Source organism: Trachemys scripta, chromosome 2 (genome assembly GCF_013100865.1).
Source record: "Trachemys scripta elegans isolate TJP31775 chromosome 2, CAS_Tse_1.0, whole genome shotgun sequence".
Taxonomy (NCBI): Eukaryota; Metazoa; Chordata; order Testudines; family Emydidae; genus Trachemys; species Trachemys scripta.
Window position 1 is genome coordinate 169,242,017 of NC_048299.1, and position 16,725 is coordinate 169,258,741.

The window sequence follows — 16,725 nt, forward strand, 5'->3', positions numbered from 1 at the left end:
GCAGGACCAATCCCCAATTAAATCATCCAACAGATTTTTGCCCCATATCCCTAAATGGCCCGCTCAAAGATTGAACTCACAACACTGGGTTTAGCAGGGCAATGCTCAAACCACTGAGCTATTCCTCCCCCTATATTGGTCTTAGGTGAGCCATACAGAGGTTATACGGTCAGCACCAACTAAGAGTTTCCACACCAGGGTTTGTATCAATTTAACTAAACCAGTTTAGTTTAGTTTACCAGTAAACCTGTGTAAATGTGTGTGTAAACAAGGCCTTAGATTACAAACTCTTATATTACAAATACTTTAGCCTCATCTGCATGCAGTTTTTTAATTGATTTAACTGAATTGATTTAAATCGGTGCAACCCCTAGTGTAGCTGCAATTATATTTGTATAAAGTTGCTTATATTGGTATAACATACTTTGGTAAGTATACAGAAATAAATTATACATGCTTAAGACACCTTTATACCAGTATAACTGCATCCAAACTAGGGAATTGCACCAATTGAATTATATTGGGTTTATAAACTGATGCAGTTAAATTAGTGCAACCCTCTATTGTACAGAAATTGTGTGTAGATGAGCCCTTTGGGCCAAAGACCATCTATAAATGTACAGTGATTAACACTCAGGTTAACTGTGCAGTGAAGATATCCCCAATGGAATTTCAGTCCTGGTAATTGATGTCCACCTCAATCTGTAGAGAGCATGGAATAATAGCTCTGAGAAGTGTGAACTGTTCCCATTCATCTCAATGGAGTGATAACTCAGATACCCAATTATGATAATTTAAATGTCTACAGTTAACTATTTCACTGCTAATCAAAGCACATATAAAAGGAGGTACCTGTTATTGTTTCCAATAATCAAGAAAGAACCAAGCAGAGATGAGTAGGACATCTGATCTCCCCCTAAAGTGAAACCCAGCCAAGCAGATCATGCAAAACTGTATTTTGAACAATCCACTGTGCATGTCATCTCATTTTGGCATCACAACTAGATAGAGCTTGTTTTATGGGCTGAGTTTGGAAGAATACTACAGTATGGATGTATGTATTTATCACAGATACATTTCTTCTACCATAGCTAGATAGTGCATTTGATGGTGAGGACAATGGTGCAGAATAAAGAAGTTCAGGGCACTTTTACACTGTTTTCCCATGATTTCCCATGTTGGTTTTGATAAAATATGAATCTTCTTTAGAATTCTCATACATTCCAATGTTTGTTTTTTTAGCATAAGCTAATATATTATTACAAGAGTCTCTGAATTTTAGTTATTGATCTGGAGGCAATCTTAACTCTGCATTAATGAAGTTTGAAATAACAATAATGCTTACCATGTATATATATATATACACTGTTATATTTTCATAACATTGTACAACATTTAACTGATTAAAATATCAGTTGTGTACATAAACTACTGTCCCAACTGTAATATATTAAGACTTCATTGTCATCTTGGGGTTCTGATTACATGATTGGGTTTCACATTTATGAGGCTACCAGAACTCTTTCATAGAATTTCATTGGTTTTATTTAGAGTTTGGGAAAGGATTCATTATTCCTTATGTAAAATATACTTAGTTTTGTTGAAGCACATATAATAGACTCCTTTACACACACTTTTTGATCCACAATTTTAAAAAGCTTTTCAAGGAAGAATGACACAATAGAGAGCTTTATATATTACTGATATCTTACAAGTGAAGGGCTACTTGTCACGAGTTTAATCACTGAGTTCATAACACACACACACACATGAAATTTAGCTTACCTTTCCTACTGAAATGTTTTCTTTGTGAGAATATTAAACCAAGTTTTAATAAACAGATGCAAGCGGTTTGTCTTCAGCTTAACTCTTTATTTTTTAAAACCTTTGATATTCCTTTTCAAATACTGCTCGTGTCCTATAAATAATTTCTAGCAAAAGTGATATTTGCTCTCTTAATTAAAAAAAGATACTTCAAAGACATTGCTTTACTAGTTTTAGTTTAAGAAATGTAATAAAAACCACTTCCTGAAAGAATGAACTGGTTCCTCATCTACTCCTTGTGGCACACTCCAGAAATATTCTTAATTTTTCTTTTTTCATAGACTGTCTTTTTTTTTTTCAATTGAGATTCCAGTGCAGAGGGTTGCCACGTTTTTATTTATTTATTCCTATGATCAGTCCCATAACTGTCAGCTCTTCCTGGCTTTTCAGGGAAATCCGTAAAACTTGTTTAGAAATATCCTTCTACATCACCCTTTAATCTGCTAAAATCTCTGTTATACTTTCATTTTGAAAACCATGAAAATGGCCACACCATTCAAGTTGGAGCACTTCTGAACATTTGATGGGCTTGTTTTTGCATGACACTTTGTAATTTTCTGAATCTTACCTTTGGTCAAATGGTGTATGGGTCCTCTGTTCTGATGCTGCTTTTCTCATTGCTGCTCATGAATTTAATTTAATTTAATTTAATTTTGTTAGAGAGTATAACTGATTCTAGCAAGAAGCCAGGTATTCAAAGTTTATAATATTCAAACTTTGCACTAAATAAAATGTTGGTCTCTATGTGTATGCGATGATGAGTTAGAACATAAGAACATAAGATGTTCTGGAACTTTTATTTCACTTTAGTCAGGTAAAGGAAATATAGTATAACAAATTTTGAATTTGAAAAAAAACCCATCGGTAATAGAATGTACAGTAATTTTTTGATGGTGAAACAATAGACTAGTTTAGTTCCTAAAATCAACAGCCTGAAGTACTGCATGCCAAACTAACTCTAAAAAAAAGTGTTTTCAAACTGCTAGAAAAGAAAAACAACAACACTAATCTGTTGTTTACAAGAAAAGAAGTTGATTCACCTCTCACCTAGTTTCTTTTTTGAATATTGATGTCTACAGACTCCATATGTGAAAGCTTTTAAAAGCCTCAAACAGTACGTCTGTATGTAAGGATGCAAGTCAGCTGCTGCCTTGGGCACATCGTGCCTATGGTTGGAAGCGTAGTGTACTAATGCTTGGAATGCTGCTGCACCATCAGCAGCAGGCTTAAGTGCAACAGGCAACATGGGCTTCTTCCTTTCCTAGTGATTAGACGGCCGGGCTGAATGCGTGGCACCTGGCTGACAATGGATTAAGCAGCTAGAGACACACACACACACACACAGAGCGAGCCCTTCAGCGAAGATACTGCACCGTCTGCATCCCTGACGCTTTATCAGCCACCAGCACTCAACTGCTCTGCGCAGCAGCAGCGTTTCCTCCTTACCACTGGATCTCTGTAATGGAGGGGAGCAGCAGCCAGATGGTACATTACTAGCTAGATCCTTTTTAGTCTGGTAGCTCCCGCACCCCACCCCCATCGCGCACCTCTCACTTGCTAGAGAAGTTGCCTGTTCTCTGTTGATGTGAATCACCTCCGATTAGAGGGGACCGCGGCTCCCTATTTAGGAATTGCCAGCTCGCAAAAGTTTCTAAGCAGGAAGCTGACTCCACGCAACTGGGGTGGAGGAGGAGGAGAGAGAAAAAAAAAAGTTTCGCTCACTTCTCTCCTTGGCGGAGCCCCTCCCCGCTCCGAGGGGAGAGCTAGAGATGCTGCTACTTGCAACAGGCTGCTATAGTAGCAGCGGCAGCCTGAGTAACACGTCCCCAGGAGACTAGCAGGAGCAACACGTGATGTGTCTACTTATCAGGGTGAGAGGGAGCGAGGCACAGCCGCGAGTGTGTGTGTGTGTGCGCGCGGGGGAGAGGGAGAGTGTGCGCGAGGGGGGGGGCGCCCGCACAACACCGCTGCAGAGGTGGAGGGGTCCCTAACTGTGCCCATCTTCCCCCCTTCAGGGAGAAGAGGAGGAAGGGAAGTTACTGTGGAGTTGATGAACTTTGCACATCCACAGAAACGCCATTTTGATTCCTTTTTCCGGAACAACTTTGCGTCTCTTTCCCCCCCCCCCTTCACCAACCCATCATCAGTGCATCATGTCTCGACGCAAACAGCCCAGCCCCAGCAAAAGCAAGCGTAAGTACGACCGGACCTTTCTACCTATGCTCTTAACTCTGTTACAAAGAAGCAGCAGTGGCTAAGTATGAGGGTCTTTTTTTTTAAAGGGGAAAAAAACTTTTGGGGAGGGGCGGTGGAGAGAGGGGTTTAGGAAGTTGCAATTTTTTGTTCAAGAGAAAAGTTCATTTTTGATCAACTTTTTTAAAAAGAGTGAGAAGTTGGGGGCTTTCTTGGGTTCCTTTTTTTAAAGAAAAAAAGTTTGGCTGGCAGTGGTGGAGATGATGATGAGCTTGTGTAGCCTCCCTCTTCCCTTCCACCCCCACCCCCCGCTCCTCCCTCCTGTCCTCTCTCTCCTTTGCTCCTTCTCTCCTCCTCCCCCCCCCTTTCCCTGTTGCAGACTCTCTACCAACCAGCAGCACCAGCAGCAGCGTTTTGCCTGCAGCAGGACCTGATGCTCATCCATATTAAACCGTCTGAGCTCAGGAATCTGGCCAGATCATCTCCCCCCTCCTGCTGCAAAGTTTATTTTTAACCAGCAACCACCACAATTTGGATACGGCTGCGAGGAAGAAACCTCTTTTAACCCAACTCATCCCTTCCTCCTAAACTATAGACCCCCCTTTCCCTTAGACTTTTTTTCATTTTTATCCCCCCCTTTTTTGGGGGGGAAGTTGGATTTAAAAAACGTGAGATGAAGGCTCCTCTTTCAAGGTAGAAAACGTTTTATTCTGTACATCTCTTTGCTAACTTTTCGCCTTGTTTCGTTGATGAATCGAAGCATCCATGTGTGTCTTTAATTTGCACTTTGATACCTCTCTTTCTCTCTTCTCAACCCCCCTCCGCCCTTGGGAGGGAGGTGGGGACCTTGCATGATCATGTGTGTCCTTTCCCCTTCCTGGCCTTTATTTGTTGTTGTAAAGTTACAAACTCAGGGTCACTTCTTTTAAAAGAAGTATCTGGAGTTTTCACACTTATTTAAAAAAAAAAAAGAGGAGTGTTGTGTTTGTATTTCTTTTCTTTCCTCTGCCATTGTGCTGTGGCAGAGGCACATCTGTGTGTGTGTGATGTGGATTGTAGGAGGAAAGAAACACACACATCGTCACGAGTACAGGAAGGAGCCTGGGCAGCATCCGAAATAGGGGAAATAGTTCAGATCATATTTACTTTTGCCAGTTCCTTTAAAACGGGGTATATTAGCTAATCCTTCGCTTGCTGGACCAGATCTTGCATACTTCTCTTCTTCGCACTCCAACTTTTATCCTTTACTCGTGTTGCAATTTTGTGTGTGTGTGTGTGTGTGTGTGTGTTAATAACGTAAGTTTTAAGATCTCTTGGAATAAGGACTTCCTTTTGTAAAGCAAAGTTTTCCCCCTCTCTATCCCCCCCCCCCATGTTGATGCGGACTAGTCAAGACTCGTCTCTTAGGAAACAGCGACCTTAATCGTTGCTAAGAAGCAGGGGAGAGGTTTTTTCCTCTTCTCTCTTCTGTTGATCAGCATATTTTCTCTCTCTGTGGCTAAGTGGGAGTTGCAATGAGGATGCAGATCCTCCTCCTTTGGGCTTGGTAGTCAACTACTACAAGAACCTGATTCCCCTTTTTCCCCCCCCGCACTTCTTTCTCCCTTCAGTGTAACAAATAATGAGCCTGCACAGGCTGGGCTTGGCACCATGTCCAGAGTTGGACTTGTTACACTCTGTAATAAGGGTGGCTGGGAGGGAGAAGCAGCAGTGGGAAGTGTGGCTTGTGTTCTGTACTCAACTTCAGTTTTCTAGTTGTGCAACATCGTGCTCCCAAGACAGACGCATCTTGTTGTCGGGCAGAGTAGGGTAGCCGGAGACGGAGACTAGTTGGAGATGCTTAAACTTTTTAGAGAAGGGAAGGGAGGGGAGGGTGGTGGATTGAACTTTGTCATGTCGTTGATAAGTTTCCTCTGGCTCTTTCTCTCTCCCTCCTCCCTCTTTTTTTTTTTTTTTACCTCTGAGTTACATTATCTTCCTGCGCTCTGCAATGCATCCTTGATGGGTTATAAAAGAGGAGGAGAGTATTTCTCCTTGCTCAGCAGATTTGTCCTCCCCTGCTCCTTACTGGGTAGAAGACAGAACGCGAGCCCAGATCCGGATGAGCAGTTCACATTCCATTACGAAATTCTACACGGCTTCAGAGCCACCACCAGCAGCAGCACCACCAGTACTCACTCACACATAGTTTCTTTTTGGGAGATGGGTGGGGTGGAAAGAGAGTTCTTCTTAAAAAAAAAAAAAAGTGCAGATCTGTTTGGTTGATTTAATATCCAAATTCTCTCTTCCTCTGTAGGCTAGATTGAATCATTTAGGAAAATCAGTGGAAAAGATGGGGAGAATTTGTTTTTGTTGTTTTGTTTTTTGCTCCTAGGATGGGTGATAGCTGAAAAGAGCAAAGAGATGCTTTAATCCTATGAGGAGCCTATTGAAGTGATTTTTGAAAAAAAACAAAGTAGATCTTAACTTTCACCATCCTATTTTGCATGTCTTATGATTTAGATAAGATCAAGTGTGGTTATGTGCTTCTGTTAAACTACATACTCAACTAGTATCTAAATGTGACTTGGGATAGTGTGGGAGAGAGAAAATAATTTTAGTCCTTTTCTCCAGACCTTCTAATTCAGACCCTAGATTCAATTACTGTGCTTTTTAAAACAAGTAATTGCTTTTTAACAACTACAGTAGGAGTTGTCAAAGACATAAATTGGCCTGCCATCTCTGAAGTTTATAGTGGAAACCTCTATTATAAGGTTGAAGTTCTGTGTTGAGACCTACTATTTTGAAGCACATAAAATATGTTACCACAGTTCCCTTTTTCCACAGAGTTTTTGGGTGTGTGAGAGAGGGATGCTGTGACTCATGGCCAGGCCAGCCATATTTGTTTTAGGTTTTAATTTTCCCTTTGAAGATTTAGGGGTATATTCTATTGGTGTGCATGCATAATGCCCATTAGCATCATCGGGAGTTAGGTACATCCATGGGAGAATAGATTCCTTTGTGTGTTAGAAACTCAAAAACAGCATGGATCCATCATCCAATCAGTCAGGTTACCACAACACTTCTTTTCAGCATTCAGTGGGAAGCTCACCTAATGTCCTTACTTGGTACAATGCAGTTGGTCTGATCTTGATGCTTTTCTCTCTTTTTGATTAGGCATTCACATTTAGAACTTGACTGGTATCTTGTAGCTTTAAAAAAACACATCATTTAGACAGTTTTGTAGGCTTTCTACAAGCTTATTTTCATAGGAAACCAATTTTTTTTTAAATTGTCATCTCTTCAGTTTACCAATCAATAGTTTTCTTTAGCCATTAATTTATCTATTCTTTAACAATCTTCCCACATTATTATGTCTTATAAAAACGTCTTTATTCTTGCAATAGGGAACTTGTGTTTTTTAGTATTAAAATAGAATAGAACACATGCTTTAAAATGTAGTTTCACAAGCTTAGCTGTCCTTTTCTCCGAAGTTTGAAGTTTAACTTATTAGCAGATTTCAGTATAGTTGAATGTCTCAGTCTGACTCAGCTGGTACAGGTGGTGCATCCATTCTTAACTGTTTACATCATTCAGTGACCTTTTGGTCATATGGTCTTTATTTTGGATTTGAGGGTCAGGAGATCCCTGAAGTTTCAGGATTGAAAAAGCTGAATGTCTATGTTGTGTGTCAATAGTAATTTTAATAAACTCCTTTTAATAGCCAAGGTGAACACAACATATTACAAAAACTTCTCAGTTTTATTTTCTGCAATGCTTTTGTTTTTTATCTTAAGGATTTTTTCACTTGTTTGGGTTAATGGCACAGTATGTTCATAGCTGCACCATGAATTTACTCTCTTTTAATTAGTGAAAACTCTGTTAATTAGAAACATAGTTTGGTCTGTTGGAATTCTTCTTGAAATAAAAATTAATCTTGTACTTGCATTGTATAGATTACAAAAATAGAGAGAGAAATCCCTTTGGTTATATTCATTATCCCTTGTAAAAGTAGGTGGTGCTTAGAAGGTCATAGGATAAGTGTTGCTAAGCAGCTAAACAGAAGGATGCTAAAATTAACCCAAGTGTATTTGTAAGGGATTCTGTTCTTTTTAAGTTTGTAAATAAATTTTTAGTTTACTTACAGTGGTTCTTTTTTAGATGTCAGACAAAGATCTTGGAGTGAAATCTTGGAAAAATATTTAGGCATATGAGTAAATTTACTCACATAAATAGCCTATTGGGACTACTCATGTGAATAAACTTACTCATGTGCCTAAGTGTTTGCAGGATTTGGCCCTTGATTTGTGCCCTTTACAAATGTCCTTGAAGAGTTATCTGTTGTTCATTGCTCTGTGAGCAACTGATGTATGTTGGATAGCAGCCTGTGCAGACAGACTTGGAAAAAGCAGCACCAAAGATTTTGCAGCAACAAGCAGAAAACAAGTACATTCGGTTTTGTTTAGAAAAGTTTTAGATCTTTTTCTGTACAGAAAATCCTCTTAACTAAAATTGTCATCTGTATTGATTTACAGATTTAAAGCATGTGAAATCAAATCATATGACATAATTTTCTTTAAATATTGGCAAGATTTTAATTGAAAAGAGAGAAATATATTACTGGACCATTATTATGAATACATGTCACGATCCACGGTCTCCGTGATAATGTGACAATACTTTTCTCCCCCCCCCCCCCAACTGATAATCGTTCCATTCTCTTAGAGGAGATTGGCAGTACTATTTTAAGTTCTGCTGAAAGTAGTGAGGATGCCTGCCTTTCATATCTGTTACTCTTTCCCCTCCTTTCTGAATTCAAACCAAATTGGTTCATAGTTTGCATTATCACCAATGTTCTTCCTTCCTTCCTCCCTCCAGCCCCCCATCACAACTTTAGAATGCATTTCATGAGAGCAAACTGAAGCTTTGAAAAGGGGCAGAGTTTGTTTGCACTGTGTTCTCTTCATATAATTTTAATTATGAGCATGGTGTTCATATACCCTACAAACTTGCCAAGAAATGTCTTGGGAGATCACATATAGAATTGGGAGGAGGAAGAGTGTTCTCTTCAAGGAAACAATGGGACTAGCCAATTTCTTATTGTTGGCTGGGAGATCTGATTTGTTAATTTGAAAATTAAAACTAGCTATTCTGAGGACTGTAAAAGGTCTACTTTCCATTTCTTGTATCTTAGTTAAAATAGCAGTTACAATGATTATATTTCAATCACCATATACAAAGATGTTATGGATGAAAAATATTCCTTTAGGGGGGATGGGATCCAGACTGAGTAGAAATCCCACTCTCCCACCTTTCACTTTTGATGATGTGCTGAAAAGTTTGATATCACTTTCCATGGGAAAAACAGAAATTTGCTTAGCTCTGTCTGGTCAGGTTCAGTCATTAGTGTTTAATTACTAATGAAAATAGATGGGCTGGGCTGGGAAGTACAGTGCTATGGGATAAATCTGATCAGGAGTTGGAGGAGATTTGACTTCCTTTGTTCAGTGCAGAAATGTGATGATGGTACATCTTGGATGCAAACCAGTCATTAGCATTTCCCACCTTAAAAGTTCTTTCAACCCCACCCTGGCCATCAATTTGTTTCATATAGCAACACTTTAAGGCAGGACATACATGATTTGAGAGGCTACAACTCTTAAGGCAGAACTAAAGCAACCTGTTCTTTGTTTTTGTGCTTACATGAATGATTAACTACTTTGATGCTAATATTAATATTGCTTTCCTGTGAAATAAAAAGTCCAGTTAGCAGGCAATTTGAAAAGATTTTCTCATTTTCACACTCCCATAGCAGTGGCATTGGTTCAGAGTAAACTAGCCGGGAAAGGGCGATAAGACGTGTGGGCCAGATTCTGCTCTCAGTTAAACTAGAGTAAAATTGGCAGAGCTCTATTGGGTCAGTGGAGTTTGTCTGGAATTACCCTGATGTAACAGAATGGAATCTGGACCTCTGTTTCCTCTAGCAATCTGGAGGCATTCCGGTGAATCTTGTTTTTAATGGTACTTCAGCTTTCGGTTTGGCCTGCCTACCAATCAGTACAGTAGTTGTCTGTGAATAGGTGCTTTAGACAAAAGAAGTGGGTGACTGGGTGGAGACTGTTTATTCGGAGTGATCGAAACAAGTATTTGAAAGCCTTTGTAAAGTCCTAGAGACAGAGCAGCTGAATAGCTTAATGAGGATTCACCTGTAGACTCCCTGAGCTCCATGAGGATGGAACTAACAAGGCGGAGAAAAGCTGTTGGAAACCCTCTCCCCAAGACATAGTTAGACTTGTATACTAAATAGGTACTCTGAGGGTTGTTAGATTAAGACCTTTAACAGCTTTGATTACAACCTCCTCTCCACCCCAATGTTTGCATTACCATCGGTTTTTGTCATGGAAGAATATTAAATGTAGTTATTTGAATTTCTCTACTTAAATGTTAGCACAGGGTCTTAGTGCAAAAGAGCTTTTAGCTAATATTGGTGGATTACTTGGATTTGTTCGTCTTTTCATCACATCAGTTTGGAGGAAGATGTGAGACGTGGAGGAAGGCACAATGCCTGTCAATCAGATCAACTTGATCTCTCTCAAATTATAAACTGAAAACTAATATGTTTGGAACAAGAAGAATATTCTTTTTTTTAAGCTTTGAGGTAAATTTTTCAGACGCTTCTAACTCCCTTCTGAGGCTGTCTACACTGAGGCTGTGTCTATACTAGCACTTTTATCGGAATAACTTATGTTGCTCAGGTGTATGAAATAAACACCCGTCTGAGTGACGTAAGTTACACCGACAAGTGCCAGTGTGAACAGAGCGGATAGGCACCATCATTTATCTTTTGAAGCTGGAAGATGAATGAACTTTGATAGCCAGTTTTTAATGAGTTTCTGTAGGAATTTGGTTCCTTTTTTTTTTGTTTGTTTTAAAGATGAGGGAAACAAAACATTAAATCCTAAAAATGCAGGTAGCCTTTGCTTTTGTCATCTGTATTTGTTTGCTTGTTTTATTGAGGACACTGTTGAGGATCTTTTCATCTTGTATGTGATGTGAGTGTTCAGAAGCTTGAGGTTTTATACCATACAGCAATTCATATAAATACATTATGCACGATACAACAGTAAACTTTCTCCATGTATATTGTTGTTTCTATACTTCCTTTTTAATCCACTATTTTATAGCTCAGCCATAGAGATTTGCATGGGGTAGTCCTAGCAAACAAGATCTTTCTTCTATTTCCTTTTGAGGGTGGGAGGGATCAATTTAGAAATAATTTTCACAGTTGTCAGATTTGGTTGGGGGAAGCAGGAAGGAATTTACTAAAATCAGGTGGGTTTTTCTAAGATTAGAAAAAAGGGCTTGTCTTGACATAAATAAGTCATTATGATGCCTAATTTCTTTTAGTGTTTTGAAAACCTGAGAAGCAGCCAAGATATTAATGACCCTGTACTGTTCTGCATCCATGTGTGGAACTCTACTCTGATGTCCGTGGAACTGCATGCCTGCAAAGGGCAATATATGGCGATGAACTTTTAATGTGGTTGCCCTGTCTAAGGCTTTGGCTACACTTGGGGATTCACAGCGCTGCACTCGCTGCGTGCAGTGCTGCAGGCACTGATTACACCGGCACTTTACAGCGCTGCACTCGCTGTGCTCGGGGGGGGAGAGGTGCGTTTTCACACCCCTGAGCGCAGCAAGTTGCAGCGCTGTACAGCGCCAGTGTAGCCAAGGCCTAAGTCACGTGCTGTTACAGCTCCCCCCCCCCCAACAGTTGTTATCCCATATTCTTTTTACTCTAGTAATTTGTGTCACAGCTTGAATGTTTCACCATAGTTTATAAAACTTTTTTTTTTTGGCTTGTTTAAATTAAGATACTAAATTACTGTAAGAATAATTGAATGCTATAGAAGTTAGAAGTTGACAAGGCCTAATGGATTATTAAGATCTTCCATTTGCAAATGCAAGGTACACTCCCCAGATGTGGGGTATAAGTTAAATGAGGGGTAACAAGTGCTTTTCTGCGTAGATGTAATTTATACTTTATGCTATTTGAAACTAATGATCTATTTCTCAAGAGAGAATTTTTAACATCTCAAGATAGCATTTGTTTTTTTCCTAATGAGATGGCCCAAATATGTGTCAGTTTGTACATTCATATGACTTCCAAATGAGACTTAAAGTTGAGGCCCTGACAGCTTCTGGTAACTAATCCCACAACAACTTTCATGGCAGATAAGTTACTTTCCTACCCTCTAAGGTCCCATAGCAATGTTTGAATCAGTAAACGTATTAAATCACTATCCTCATCCTGTTGCAATTTTAGGTAATTTCTGTGGTTTGTGATTGAGCAGAACTCCTGTTTAAGTCATTGGAAACTCTGCTCCATTTAAGATCTGCAGCATTTGCTCCATTCTGTCCACCTAAACTCCCTTCACTTTTATGGAAGAAACTTTTTCTTTCCTTTCTCACCTTTATTATTACTATTTTTTATTTATAAAAAGACCAGACCGCTCTGTAGCTTTGCTATGCACAGAATGACTGCCATGCTGTCCCTAATTAGAGACTAAATTTGAGTAGAGGGTGAAGTGATCCATATGTCATAGTGGATGCCTAGTAGCTTGTAAGGAAGCCATGCACATTTTAAACACTGCAGGAGGGAACCAACAGAATCTGTAAACTCTGCAGCCCTATTAACTGCAATTCAGGCAGTTTTCAAGCTCTGCTTTCAAAGCTGGTGGAATTTGTAAGCTCTTTAAGTCTAGTTGCTCTGGATTTTTCACGGTTCTTTTTCCGTTTTGGGAGGAAAAAAGCTAAGGTGACATCTTAAATGCTCAAAAGTCAGAAATTAAAGTTAAGGTTCTCACAGGAATATTAAGTGGGCCATGTTGAACATATGTTGTGGGGTTTTTTTATTCCTGCGTAGCCCTCTCCTCCTGACAGCCGCCCTGGGTACCATTTGCCTCTATGCTGCCTCCAAAATGTCTTTCCCCATTTTGGTTCCCTGGCCGTGGAGCTCCATTCACAGCTGTCCCTAGAAAAATCTTCCGCAACCCAGAGGCTGCGTTAACCTTCCAGTGGTTTCCCTGTGGGGAATGATAGGGAGACTATGTGTCCCAAGGGTCCAGCCTTCCATGGAGAAAGAGTGAGAGATACACATGGGAGATTCTTCTCTTTGTGTATAGGTTTAAGGGGCTTGTTTTGGGCCAGAGTTTTTATTTCCAGTATTAAGTAGCTCTTACTCCAAATCCTTCAGTGTGTGGGTTTTCAATCCACTATTTGTATGCAATTGAAAACTAGTAGATATCTGGTAATATTCAGCACATATAGTACTCTCAGTCAGCTATACTGTAGATGTTGCATGGCCATATAGGATGTTGAGTGACCTCTTGAGGAAATATTTGCTGGCTCCTGATTTGACCTGGTTTTCTGGAAGCTGCTCTCTTGCATGTTCTGCCTCACTCATTTAACTTACAGTAAATGTTTCCATGTCTGTGCTCATTGTGCTTCCTTTTTAAAATGTACAGTAAAAAGTCTTTGGACCAAAAATAGTTTGTTCATGTTGGATGGGACAAACACAACCACGCGTACCTGTCACATGCTCAGTAACCGTTCCTAGCAAGCGGTTTGAATACAGCAGCTCCTTCCACAAATGCTAACTAGTATTTGATTATTTAGAGAGAGAGAGAGAGAGAGAGAGTCAGATGTTCTTTGAATAGTCCAGATGACCAATGCAAATGAATGTAACATAAATTACTACAAATATTCTCTCAATAACAGCCAAAATAATCCAGAAATGAGTTGCTTTAGTACTCAGTCTAGTATTTCCCAGTGTGTAGGTGTAGACATAGCAAAAAAAAATCACCAAAATTGGTTCTGTCACCTTATTGGCCGACTTAGCCGAGAAGTTAGCGATTTAATGGATTAATTGAAGGAGGGCATAGGATATTTTAGCAAGTAGTTATTCAGTATCTATCTTCTTGGTTTTTGCTTAACCCATCCTTTCTTCCTCTTTGACTTCTGCCAACTTGTTTATCTCCTCCACCTCTTATATCCTAATTCCTAGATTATACATTTTTTGGGGCAGGGACTCTCATACATTTACCACGTTTGTCCAGTGTCTAGCACAATGTGGACATGACCTGGTAGTCACTACTGCAATATAAATATTTAATAATAACTTCCCTCATACCCCTGGAGGTTGTCCTAATCTTGTACTACAACCGCCCTGGCTTGTGTATATAAACAGAGGATTTTGGTTGCATGAATTGGGCACTTCTCATGAACGCTTTGTTCACGCATAAAGGAAAGACATGCTAATTCTCTATGCAGTGGCATCAGTAAATATACATGGTTAATAATCTTTAGGTTGGGTAGTTTTTTTTTTTTTTTTTTTTTAAGTTTTGCAGTGAGTATACTCCTAAAAATTCTGTGCATATTTTAAAACTTCATTGCGCATCCATTGGGTTTGTTTGTGTTGTTTTAGGCCCTGATGTAAACATGCTAAGCGTTAAAATCCTGAAATGTAGAGGTTTGAGGAAGAAACTGGGAATAGAGCAGTGTGCCATTCCCTCAATAATCACATTGTTGGTACAGTACAGAATTCTACTAAAATATTCACTCTTTCCATTCAAAACCTAATCTAACTTTTAATTCCTTAGGGTGCAGCATAAATAATTCACGTTTAAGATTTAAAAAAAAATGCATGCCAGCTAGAATGTATATCATATATCCTGGTTTATAAAGTGTGAAAGTATATTGAGTAATGGAAATCACTAGAAAAAGACCCCCTTAGAGAAGGCTCCATTTTAATCAGGTTACCTGGGTTAAACCAAACCAAGGGTAATATATGTGACACTAATACTAACTAGTTGAGTTTCAGAACTCCAGGGTTCCATTGTGTCTGGGTTTCTCCCAGTCAAATGCAGTTCAGTGTTACTAGAGCTGGAATAAGCTGATGTCAGATATTTGCCCACGGTGCATAGCAAGTACAGATTAAACACTTATAAGACCAATGATGCTATGACTTGAATGCATGCAGCAGGTTTATTTTTTAAACATCTTTTGAAAAACTGTGTGACAGCATTGGTGCCATATATAACAGAAATGCATCTTCCTTTAGCTTTAGCAAATGGATGCATCCTATCAAATTGGACTGTTGAGCATGTTTAGTCATGTTGCTGTAACAAGCTCCGAAAACAGGAATGGGTTTTGCCCTGCTGAGTTAATGAAGACTTTAATGAATTTGACTGGCTTGTTCTAGAAACTCTTTCTTATATTTGCATCAGCCCCTTTCCCCAGCCCTAGTACCAGAATGGAAGGGGGTTGAGAGTTGTGTATGTCTATAACACATTTTTTTTCTTTAAGTAATATACAATAGTTTTATTAATCTCCAAGTGTAACAAATAACCATTTTAATGTTTAGTGTTTTTAATCTTTACTGTAAATAAAATTATTTTATAGGTGTCTCTCTTCCTGGCATCTCAAGGTGTTAGGCGTATTGTGTCTGATGTGCAGCACTTATGTATTTGCATTACTGGTACTCCTTTTAGTCCAGATAAACTGAGCGTCAGGAACCTAAGCTGTTCCTACCCTCTTTCCATCTTCCTGCCAATTCTCTTTAATAATAATGAGACTTTTTTTTTTTTTTTTTAAGAAATACGTGAATGTAAAATCTGCTCTGCATGTGTTGGTTATCTTCTTTAACTCTCTAACTTGTAGCAATGCAGAAAAAGCCCTTTCGGACACAAATATTGTTCATTAACATGTTAGGGATTTAGTGTGTCAAAGGGATGAGGAGAGGGTCATGATACCTGTTGCTTGTGCCAGCCCCTAATCGTACAGACATTTAAATATATGCATAAGTTTACTCATATGAGTTGTCTCATTAAAGTCAGTCAAACTACTTGTGGGTTAAGTTAAATTAAATTTTGTTAGGACTAGGGCCTACTTTTACTTTTTCAAAAAAGTTATTTGTGATAAGAGACAGAATCTGCAACCCATGCTCACTGTATGCTTTGTACTTATTCACACATTGAAGCCAATGAGACTAGTTGAGTAAACACTACTCAACTTGAGAAAGGGCTGCAGAATTTGGCACATTGGGAAGTGGTTTTGAAGAAACACTGGAGTAAATGTTGCTATGTTCTTTAAAATTATGTTAATTAGAGAGCTGAAGTATACAAAAACTCAAATGCAGTGTCTGCAATATCTAAACAAAAACTGTGTAGTATTTCAACAACTCACACTTTTTTTTAAATTTTGTGCATAATTTGTTAAACGTGGCATACTGGGCCTGGGCTGCAGAGCCACAGTGCGCAGGCGGGAAGATGTAAAAACAAAGGTGCCTTAAAGATCTTTTTTTTTTTTTTTTTTCACTCCCCTGATCCTGATGCAGTGCGGGTTATCTCCCTTTTCTAGGTGTGCTGGCTGCAAATGGTCACCAGTAGTCAAAATGCAGCAGCTAAGGATTGACTTGGCTCCATCTTCTCTAGCCACACCCTTTTGTCCCCACAGTGCTGCTTGTAGAGTGAAGGAGGAATACCATTAGAGGCCCTACAATGTCTCTGCATCACTGAGGAATCCCCTTACGCTCATGTGACCTTCCCTGGTCTGGTTAAATCCGCTCTGTGGGCAGAATAAGCAGTGGTGCTGTACAAAGCAGCTACCCCAGAGAATGCACTCTGTTGCCATGGATTTGAAATGGCAACCTACAGCCATCCTGTCTCC

General features: G+C 39.3%; 1 protein-coding gene across 6 annotated transcripts in view; it reads left to right on the forward strand.

The window, feature by feature from the left end:
• The first annotated feature begins 3,388 nt into the window (after positions 1–3,388).
• The window catches only part of RREB1 (ras responsive element binding protein 1), a 142,146-nt gene continuing 128,809 nt past the window's right edge, over positions 3,389–16,725 (forward strand). For 2 of the 6 annotated variants that reach the window (XM_034762268.1, XM_034762270.1), the window contains exon 1: positions 4,402–4,710. Coding sequence is in view for 2 of the 6 variants with exons in the window: in XM_034762264.1 (XP_034618155.1) it covers positions 3,978–4,017 (40 nt within the window). In the remaining 4 variants the exon portion in view is untranslated. Of the gene's footprint in view, positions 3,696–3,839; positions 4,018–4,063; positions 4,083–4,401; positions 4,711–16,725 lie in introns of those variants that run through there. The other 4 variants (XM_034762264.1, XM_034762267.1, XM_034762265.1 and 1 more) reach the window with 4 other exon arrangements.